This window comes from Cucurbita pepo, chromosome LG17 (assembly GCF_002806865.2).
Source record: "Cucurbita pepo subsp. pepo cultivar mu-cu-16 chromosome LG17, ASM280686v2, whole genome shotgun sequence".
Lineage (NCBI taxonomy): Eukaryota > Viridiplantae > Streptophyta > Magnoliopsida > Cucurbitales > Cucurbitaceae > Cucurbita > Cucurbita pepo.
In genome coordinates, this window is record NC_036654.1 from 1,783,346 (window position 1) to 1,794,400 (window position 11,055).

The following is an 11,055-nucleotide window of genomic DNA, read 5'->3' on the forward strand; positions in this document are numbered from 1 at the left end:
CTTATTAATTAATGAGATACATGAGTTATTTGAGTGGGTATTTAAGAGTTTTTTTTTAGCGTTTTTTAAATTTCCCCATTAATTCACCTAATTTGACTCCACGCCCTCTCTCCTCACTCAACCTTGTCTTTACTCGAGGTCGAAGTTTCTCAATGTAACGTCGTACTGTTATCTTGGTTCTTAATCAACATGACCTATGTCGAGACGTTATCTCAAATCAAAGGGTGTCGTCGGCCATTGCAACTCACTCGGATAAAAAGTCTTTGGAGTACTCGTGTTGCACACCGACTTAGAGCCAATTCGAGCACAGTTCAGTGGAAACAACATGAATTTCCATTCTGAAAATGAACGAATATTCCGAGTACATCCATTCTTGAGCTCATGACAACTATACATAACTAGATTCGTCGAGATTCAGGTACGATAACCAACCACTCTCGAACAAAACAAAACCCTAAAAGAGAAAGCATTATTATTCTATTCTTGAGTTAGGCCTTACACGTGTAGCATTTACAACCGCTCAAAGGNTTATTTACTCATTTTTGGTAATGTAAATCTACGTAACTTTATTTTTCATTATATAAAAATTTATTAATCATATCTTAATTCAAGATTTCTTCCTAAATTTTAATCATTCAAATTTCCAAAAATTTATGTCTAATTATTTAAAAATCTATAAATTTTATTATTATTATTATTATTATTATTTAATCTACCATTACAAAATCTAGTAATGAAATTTGATTTATTTATTTATTATTTATTATTTTTTTACTTTTTCTAATTACATAAACTTATTAATTAATGAGATACATGAGTTATTTGAGTGGGTATTTAAGAGTTTTTTTTTAGCGTTTTTTAAATTTCCCCATTAATTCACCTAATTTGACTCCACGCCCTCTCTCCTCACTCAACCTTGTCTTTACTCGAGGTCGAAGTTTCTCAATGTAACGTCGTACTGTTATCTTGGTTCTTAATCAACATGACCTATGTCGAGACGTTATCTCAAATCAAAGGGTGTCGTCGGCCATTGCAACTCACTCGGATAAAAAGTCTTTGGAGTACTCGTGTTGCACACCGACTTAGAGCCAATTCGAGCACAGTTCAGTGGAAACAACATGAATTTCCATTCTGAAAATGAACGAATATTCCGAGTACATCCATTCTTGAGCTCATGACAACTATACATAACTAGATTCGTCGAGATTCAGGTACGATAACCAACCACTCTCGAACAAAACAAAACCCTAAANAAAGTAACAAATTACTCATTCACCCATGATCTCAATTTGAAACGAACCAAACCCACCACTTACCAATATTGTCCGTCATATATCATTGTCAGTCTCACAGTTTTAAACTCATATGCTTGGTAGCAGAAAAGGCTATTTTTTTAAAAATAAAATTTGAGGTTACTTTTTTTTTTTTTAATATATTAATTTAAAGAACAAGAAAAAAGAATCCGTGAATCATTAAATCCATTTTATTTTATTTTTTAAAAAATAAACATTTTCAAGACGGTCCCAAAAGTGATACCGGAACATAATAAATACGGTAGCGAATTCAACCAACTTGGACTCTCACACACCGAAGAATATGTGGTTAAAGTAAGCCAATCCAATAAAGGAGTTAGCGGAATCAACCAAACTTTATCTTCAATCCCTTCCCCCAATTGGGTTGTGTTGTACATGCAAACAAATTAATGTTCTATATTGATTTAGAGAGGGACAAAAGATGCTGTACATAACCGTCTAAAGCAGACAATATTTGCTAAAACCTACGCAGTTTGGTACTTGAGGATTCTATTGACATGATTAAGTTAATGACATAACATTGGTACCATGTTACGAATCACGAACCCTTACAATGATATGATATTATCTACTTTGAGCAGAAGCACTCATGTACCAATAGATATATATTTCTTATTTATAAACTCCTTCTATGTTGAAAGTGGAGAATATCATACCGTAACAGAGATTTGCAGAGATCTGTTGTCGTTAGGAAATGGTATTATAGCCATGTTCTCGACTTAGCCGTAAGGTAGAGTCCTTCGATTTCGAATAAAGAAATTGATGAGTCTAAAAAAGAGAGGTGCAACGGTACTCATGCAAATAAAATGGAAGATCATACAAATATTGGTACAAGCATTTTGGATAAAAAAAACCAAACCAATAAGAACTTAGGTCGAAAGCGGAGAATATTATATTATTGTAGAGATATAGGAAGATTTGTGACGGGAAAATGATGATCTCAACTGCTTTCCAAAACCTATCTATGGTTCTTAATGCACCATACCATCACAATAGATACGTTTTGGTGCTTTTCTGAGCGCACATGAATGCCCTCTCATTTCGTCTCATTCTAATAGGTTTGCATCCTCATTCCATGTCCCTAGAGAGTTCCATTTTACTTGCAGGGTCGAGGCTTCAAGGAACCTATCCGAACGAGTGGGAATTCTCTATATAGACGGAGAATGGGCGAGGGAGTGATGACCATTTTTTTCCTTTTAGATAAATGGGGCTGGGGACGAGATTATATTCCCCGCCCTCGCCCTCGCCCCCGCCCCGTTAAAAAAAAAAAAAATAATAATAATAATAATAATAATAATAATAAAGAATATATATATAATTTTGAAACTTTAATTATAATTTTTTTTAATGGTTAATAATCCAGCCCAACCAAATTTCACAATTATAAGGCTTTCAGGCCCAAAGTATAGCCTTCAATGCTCCAAGCCCAACACACTTCTTTTTAATTTTTTTTTTTTTTTTTTAATTTTAATTTTAATTTTTTATGAGTTTCACAACCATAGTGGCAACCACATACCATTCTCATCCTATGAAAAAAGAGAAAAAAAAAAGACGTGTTCTTACCTTTATCGAGTTAATCCCGCCCCTCTCCGAGCCTCCCGAATGCTGGGAGGAAAATTCATCAACTAAAGCAAAACTAACTCATTCACTTACTTGTCCTTGTATTTGACAGGGGAGTGTGATCCCAGTTAGTTTAGGAGGAGAACGAAATATTTTTTGACAAGGGGTGGAAACCTCTCCCTAGTAACATGTTTTAAAAACCTTAAGGGGAAGCTCGAAAGAGAACAATATCTGCTAGCAGTGGGCTTGGGTTGTTACAAATGGTATCAGAGCCAGACACCAGGCTGTGTGCCAGTGAAGACGCTGGGACCCAAAGGAGGTGGATGTGAGATTCTACATCCGTTGGGAAGAAGAACGAAACATTCTTTACAAGGGTGTGGAAACCTCTCCCTAGCAGACGCGTTTCAAAAACCTTGAGGGAAAGCTCAAGGAGGACAATATCGGCTAGTGGTGGGTTTCGGGCAAACTCAAAGGACAGTATCTGCTAGTGGTAGGCTTGGGTCGTTATGCACGGTGATACCATAAAGCTAAGTATCAGCGGTCAGTAGATCTCTAAGGGCAGCAGAAGAATCAAAGGAAATAGCAGATAAGAGGAATTTATTGTCATAATTCAAGATAAACAGATGAGCACCAGATGAACCAAGTGCAAGGCAATAAAAATTGAATTCATACAACTATTCTCAGACTTTACAGACTAACCCATTGCTGCAAATGTTCTTGCAGATCCCACAGTTTCGTGATCAAGTTCATAAAATGAACCGTCAACCATCGACGATAAATTGATCGTCTTGGTTGTCGGCCTCAACTCTCGTGCCATCGTGAACGATACCGTTTACATGATGCAGATTTTGCATCATTTGTGAAAGATAATGGTTACTAGCACTAGTGTGATCAGAGAGTGTAGAAGGGTGAGCAGTCCATTGAGAGATAATACCGAGTAATTGACTCGTAAAGTTTTGCTGCTCGTGGAGAATACGAGTCTGAATTTGATTCATTTCAGCTCGGTGTTGGTTCAACATGTCGTCGATCCTATTCTTCCGTTCTATACGTCTCTTGCTGATCCTCTCCTCCCATTCTCTTTCATGATTCAATTTCTCCTCTCTTCTTCTTTCCATCTCCAATCTTTCCTTCTCCATTGCTTCCCATTCTTGAACTCTCTGCTTCCTCAACTTATCACGAGCTTTCTCCCTCTCGACCCGTTGCGTTTCACTTTCGTCCCATTTCTGTTCCCACTTCTTTTCCATTTCAAATCTTAAACACTCACACCTCTGACGTTCTTGGTCTCTTTCGACCTCGCGTTTCTCAAACTGAGCCTCCATATCCTTCAACCGTCCTAGCTGGTTCACGAGAAATCCCCACGCTTTCTTCTCCAATCTCTTCATCACCTTTCTCTTCTTCTTAAAGTTGTTCTTCTTGGGATCAACTCCTTCACAGAAAAAACTGTTCTCTCCATCCTCCTTCAACTGATCATTATCATTATCATTATCATTATCATTAAAGTTTTCTTCTGCTTCATCCCCATTAAACTCAAATCCCAAATTCATCACCCCATTGTCAACACCATCAATTTGAGCAAAATCCAACATATCCATCTCTCTACTCACCTCCAAAAACCGGTCTACGTTCCCCCGATCGCTACTCGAAACGACAGCTAAATCATTATAATGGCTATTTGCAGCCGCTACATCCCCAAAAACATCCTTATATCTCAAAAAGTTCGACCAATAAGTAACACCCTCCATCCAATCATACTCTGCCTTCAACTCTCCACCCGAGTTTTCGACTCCAGATTCAGGTTTCTTAATCTTCTGCTTCACAAGCAGATATTGGTGCCTCATGTTCTGGACCTTAGTAGAAACATCTTTCCACGTCCATTGCCATGGATACGCTACAGGATCTTGAACATGATGCATAGAATTCACAAAACTAGCAATTGGCCTAAACTTTTTCTCACGGGTTTTCATCTTAGCTAGGGTTCCATCAGAGACCATTTCTCCATACTTATCGATCAAAGTCCTCTCCTCAGCTTCAGTCCATTTCTTTCGCTTCGGGGGAATCATCAGACACAATTATCTCTCAATTTCTCTCTCAATCACACGAAAAACAAAATCTCAGAACTAATTTTCAATCGAAACTCAAACTCGCATCAAAGAAAAGCAACGATCCATCAAAACCACCGGCCAAAAAACCAGAATCGAACAAAATCCACATCGAAAAACCATCAAATTGAAGGATGTATGCAGAGATTTTTACTTACCTGACGAATTGGAACGTGAAGGCGACATGGGAGGGAAATTGAAAGGAAATTTTGAAGGAAAAAAGTGAGGTCCGAGGAAGTGGAGTTGATGAAGAAGAAGGGGCGTCAGAGAATTCTATCAGCGCAGTAATTGGGGCTTTTTCGTTAAAGAAGCCTGAGGAAATATAGGGACATAACACAAATAATCCACAAGCATTTATTTATTTATTTATTTAATCTTTGGTCCCAAACTCATGTAAAATTCATTTTTTGTCTTTAATTAATAAATGGTCCGAAGCGGATTTTTATGGTAAGAGACTATCATCCGATCGCTCGCTATTCTGAGTATTAGATCGTGTACTTAGGTATCTTCGAATTTTTCTCTCTGCCTCGAGTTGTCTCACGATTCTTTCTATAGTTTGACATGCCGACACAATGGTTAGAAAGCAAACTATGTATCAAAATAGAAGTGGGTATGCGGACACAGGTGGTGCATGGGTTGTCTTCAACTTGTGTTGTAAGGTGTTCGGTTAAGTTTTGTAATGAGCACAACCCTCGTGTTTAGTTGTCAATCGTTGAGATTGGAACCCTAACACCTGAGTTACAGGTGATGATTATAAAAATAGTAGGGAAGTGAATTGTATCGTGACAAAATTAAGCAATAGTTCTTCCTTGCCCGCTCCGTTTTTTTCTACATATGTTGCGGTAGATGGAGCACTTTAGATGACCAACAACATTCGAAGCGGAGAAATCCAAATCTTTGACTCAATCTCTGTTTTTTAATAATAAAAAATAATAATAAGAAAAGAAAAAAATTTAATATAACCCAAAAATACTTATCCATCTCAATAATATTTTAATGGAGCCGTTTACCAAATCTTATTAATAATGATTATAAATATAACTAAAATGACAAAATATGTATCTCGATCAATAGATCGAAGATTATAATTATATATAGTTATATTCTATTGAGTATTTGTAACGATATAATGAAAATACCAATTCACCCCTCGTACCAACATTCAACTCAAAAACATCTTAAAATATCGTCGTGTTGCCAATGAGTATTCAAATCCTTGAATCTAACAATAATTTTCATACCTAAAGACGCCCAGCTATATCAGTTTAAGTTAGTTCAAATGAAACAAAAGAATGAATTAGCTCAAAAAGGAAAAATTTATTCGAGGAGGCCGATGAACTGTGGACGACAGTTTTATATCGTTGAATGCAACGGAGGAGAGAAAAGATTAAGGAACCAATTGTCAAGATGACGGGCTTGGCTCAACTCGGCTCGTGTCGGGTCGGGTCGTTAAATAATTTATGAGGAATTAAGATTTTGATGGGGATGGCTAAGGGTTTGGGTTTGGGTTTGGGTTTGGGTTTGGGTTTGGATGAGAGGGGGCTCAGAGGCAGAAGGCTTCCCCATGTCCTTAGTTTTGTGGAGGAGGAAGGTGCCAGAAAGAATGGTGATGAATCCACAAACTTCAGTGGCAATCTGTGCTGCACTTTGAGAGTCCCAGTTCTGTTCATATCAAACACACAAACAATCAAAATCATCTCATTTTCAATTCATTTGTTTAAAGGAATTTGGTTTAGTCACCTTGAACATGATCATACTGGCAATGATGGTAAATGTTGTGAATGTCACATAGTAAACTGGAGATATAACAGCAGAGTTGAAAGCATCAAGAGCCTGGGACAAAAGGATGGTGATCAAACTATAAATCGAACTCTCTTCGACATAAAAGTTTTATGAAATACTGTTCGAACGGTTTTCGTGGCATGAATAGCACAAACACGGACACATGAAACAGATACAACATAAACACAATGGCACGCCGTTTTCTAATGTACGTGTTTGTGTGTACACATGTTTTAATATACTGTATTTCCTTTTGACAATTTGAACCTTTTGACAATAGTCAGTCCAAGCTCACTGTTAGTAGATATTGTCTGCTTTGGCCCGTTACGTATCGCTGTTAGTCTCACAGTTTTTTAAAACGCGTCTACTAGGTGTTGAGGATTGTTGGAAGTGAGTCCCACGTTGGCTGATTAAGGAAATGATCATGAGTTTATAAGGAATACATCTCCTTGGAACGAGGTCTTTTGGAGAAACCAAAAGCAAGTATGAGAGCTTATGCTCAAAGTGGATAATATCATACCATTGTGGAGAGTTGTGGTTCCTAACACTAGGGAGAGGTTTCCACACTCTTATAAGGAATGCTTCGTTCTCTTCTCCAACTAATGTATGATCTCACAATCCACCCCCTTGAGAACCTAACGTACTCATTGGCACATCGCCCAATATTTGACTCTGATACCATTTGTAACAGCCCAAACCCATAGATATTGTCCGCTTTGGCCTATTACGTATAACCATCAGCCTCACAGTCTTTAAAACGCGTTTACTAGGGAAGGAATGATTCATTCTCCTCTCCAACCAATGTAGTTCTTCTCTTTTTTTTTAAAATATGTCTTTGGCGTGTCCTTAACCTATCCTAATTACATCATTAACGTGTCGCCAATTTGTTGGAAAATCAACAAACAATTAATAATCGGACACTCTTTTTTACGGGACATGTGAGCGTGATGGAGCGTGTTTGTGTTAGACACATGTTCAACATCTAATACTCAACTAAAAAACAGTGTCCGAGTTTCCAAGTGACAGAACACATGCCACATGTGACCGGAAGAAAAGTATGCTTGAAGGTTGGTGTATTTAATACAATCAGCCTTTACCCTAAGCCCTACCAAGTTCAATGTCAACTCTGATGCCCTGAATTCTAATTTACCTGAATCCGATATCGCTATTTCAACTAGTTTCATGAAGCTACCGTGAGGGATACAAACATACAATTTTTAAAGTTTCAGAGACCTATTAGACAGAAACGTGAAAGTTGATGGTTCAAAATATTACCTTGTTCAAGTAGATGACCTGCAAAACACAAGAGGCTATCACAAACACAGTGAAGAACCATGTCTCAAAGTACTTGAATTGATTCACTCCTCCAAATGTCAACTTGACAGCAATAGCTACTGCCTTAACACTCATAACCTGAAGAAAAGAATCCGAAAACTATCATAGCCCTGGAAAGATGGAGTATTAAAAGATGATTTCAAGTTCAAAGATGGTAAGCAAACCGTAAGAGAGCCCATGAGAGAGCAAATTCCGATATATATTATCATATGTGACCGGCCGTAGCGTGGGGCAAATCGAAAAATAAGTACCGCAACTACAACTATCGTTAGGCATGAGTAGACGAGAAATCCTGAAAGAAGTGCAAGAAGCATAAATTAACATCCAAATCTCGGAAGTTCGAAACTCCAATCTATTACAAGAAGCACGGATACGGATATGAGACACGGATAAGACACGAGCGGACTATAACAGCCAAAGCCCACCGCTAACAGATATATCCTTTTTGAGCTTTCCCTTTTGGGCTTCCCCTCAAGGTTTTTGAAACGCGTATGCTAGGGAAAGGTTTCCGCACCCTTATAAAGAATGTTTCATTCTCCTCCCCAACCAACGTGGGATCTCACAATTCACCCCCCTTGGGGGCCTAACGTCCTTGTTAGCACACCGCCTTGTGTCCACCCCCTTTCAAGGCTCAGTTTCATCACCTGGTACATCACTCAATGTCTGGCTCTAATACCATTTGTAACCGCCCAAGCCCACCACCAGCATATATTGTCCTCTCTAGGCTTTCCCTTTTGGGCTTCCCCTCAACGTTTTTAAAACGCAGGTTTCCACACCCTTATAAAAAATATTTCGTTCTCTCCAACCGACGTGGGATCTCACACAAACACTGTGATACACAATACTTAGCAACTACTTGATATGTGTCTAACAAATGTTGAGTCTATATTGATTTAGTACGACTAGGGTCTAACACATGTATGTATATATATATATATATATATATATAATGCTAACAAGTGTCCGTTATGTGCTAACCAGTGTCGGAGTGTCAAGCACAAACACGCTACTCAAACTAAAATATCCGTGCTTCTTACCTGGCTGTGTTGCAAGATGCCATACTTCCTTAACAGATTCAATCTTTCTATCCAGTGGGGCATGCAAAACAATAGTTGTAGAACCCACAACACACAGAATACAACCAAGAACACCAAAGATATGCAGCTTCTCCTTCAACATAAAGTGAGCTAAGACTGCACTGCAAGACATCGTTTTACTTATTCATCAAATACCGAACATCACAAGCGACAATCATCAACGTTAACACCAATTCTAGATAGCAAATTAAAATTTCAAAATCCATCTTTAACCATTTACACATTGTCGTTGTGGTATAACGTCGATACAACGTCTACAAGCCTAATGTGTTAACATACCTGAAAATAATGCTCAAAGCTCCCAAGGGGGTGACAAGAATTGCCGGAGCATATGCATAGGCAACAAAGTTAGCAGTCTCCCCAACAATCACTATAAACACAATGGAAAGAAGAAAAAAAACTTCATTGAAGAGGAAATCAATAGAAGGATTAAGAGTAGGCCGATTTTCGAGTCCTCAACGTGTGATTATATTAACTAAAGTAGGATATAACAGATTAATAAGAACAATATATTTCGATAAAAGTCCTTTAACGTAAACTTAGATAACAAATCGAAGCGAACGATATCATGCTAACGAAGAGATCATGAACGATATGAAATTATGAAGGGGTGGAAAGCCAAGCCCCAATCCATTTTTGTTAACAAAAAAGCTCTTCCAATTAGCATGAAATTCGACTAAACTATAGCTATTGAGGTGCAGATTCCATTGCAATATTATGAACTATGAACATAGAACAGCTTAAATAGAAAAACATGATAAGAACACAAAAAGGGTATTGAAATTAATGAGTTAATAACCTATTGAAGAACTCATAAGACTTACAGGTTATCATTCCAGCCCACCACCAAGGTTCACACAAATACGAAAATCCTCCAGAAGCTGAATACATTGAAAAAAAGCACAATAAAAAAGGATTTCAGAACGTGTTTTACAAGGTCCAATCATTTAGTAATGAAAAAAACGAAGGAGGATCAAACGAAACCTGCTCTTGTTCCAGCAGCCGCTGATTTGATGAGACCTTTCTTCTTAATGATAGTACTAGAACCAATAAAAACGCTGGAAGAGACAGCAAGAAGAAACCCACGAACATTATCAGTCAAAATCCCCATAACTTAAACAGAAATATGAGGATTATTGGAAGTTCGTCGCAGAGGCCAAGAGACACCAAATCAAAATTCCTACACCGATTCATCAAAAAATCAAAAGTCATAAAAGAAATGGGAAGAAACCCACACCAGAAATCAACAAAAACAACGTACCCAACCTCTTGGGGTGTCGAAAAGCTGCCAGGCTACGAGCCCGCCACCGCCATTTCTGAGAAACAATTCGATTCGAAAACCGCCATTGACGATGGGGCGAATATTTGAGTTGGGTCAGTTGTGACGGTTACATTTTGCATTTGAGAGGACAAATGAGGAAAAATGGAAATACAACCCTGATTTCAAGAGTTCTTGCCGCGCTTTCCCAATGAATAAATTTGTTTTATATATATATATATTTTTTAAAATTTTCGAATGCAATTTGAACACGCTATATACGACGTGTACGGACGCAGCTTTTTAAACGAAGAACATGGAATCGAATCATCTGGTCAAGTCCAGCTTGATCATGCCTTCTTAATCTTCGTTGTCACCCCAATTTCAAACTAAAAGATAAACATTTGAATAAAGTTGCCATTTTTACCTTTTATACACTTTTGTTTTTTAAAAAATCATTAATACAAATATTTTCTCATGCGTATTTAATATAGATTTGATCGTGATCTAAATCAAATTAATTTGGCGATAAAATTTTGTTTTTGTTGGATTTACTGTTCATATTAAATTTCGTTAAATTCGAGATTTAAATATAGTGAAATTAAGTAAAA

At 37.5% G+C, this 11,055-nt stretch overlaps 1 protein-coding gene across 4 annotated transcripts; it reads right to left on the bottom strand.

Annotated features, from left to right (window-relative positions):
* Positions 1–6,272: 6,272 nt before the first annotated feature.
* Positions 6,273–10,648, bottom strand: LOC111778313 (probable magnesium transporter NIPA1). Of its 4 annotated transcripts, none has more exons than XM_023658055.1 (9): positions 10,453–10,648; positions 10,171–10,244; positions 10,011–10,067; positions 9,466–9,556; positions 9,127–9,287; positions 8,254–8,381; positions 8,030–8,167; positions 6,713–6,805; positions 6,273–6,634 (listed from the first exon to the last, which is right to left on the bottom strand). In XM_023658055.1, the coding sequence occupies exons 3-9, from the start codon at positions 10,018–10,020 to the stop codon at positions 6,431–6,433; spliced, it is 825 nt and encodes a 274-aa protein (XP_023513823.1). In that variant the 5' UTR covers positions 10,021–10,067; positions 10,171–10,244; positions 10,453–10,648; the 3' UTR covers positions 6,273–6,430. The 4 variants fall into 4 exon arrangements, with proteins under 4 accessions (XP_023513823.1, XP_023513822.1, XP_023513824.1 ...); XM_023658054.1 differs by having other exon boundaries at positions 10,171–10,366; positions 10,453–10,640; XM_023658056.1 differs by having other exon boundaries at positions 10,448–10,640.
* Positions 10,649–11,055: the final 407 nt, after the last annotated feature.

Coding starts and splice junctions, on each gene's coding strand:
- LOC111778313 (XM_023658054.1), bottom strand. CDS start 10,297: ATGGGGATTTTGACTGATAATGTTCGTGGGTTTCTTCTTGCTGTCTCT. Junction 10,068..10,170: donor GGCTGCTGGAACAAGAGCAG/GTTTCGTTTGAT, acceptor CAATGTATTCAG/CTTCTGGAGGATTTTCGTAT. Junction 9,288..9,465: donor GCTTTGAGCATTATTTTCAG/GTATGTTAACAC, acceptor GATGTCTTGCAG/TGCAGTCTTAGCTCACTTTA.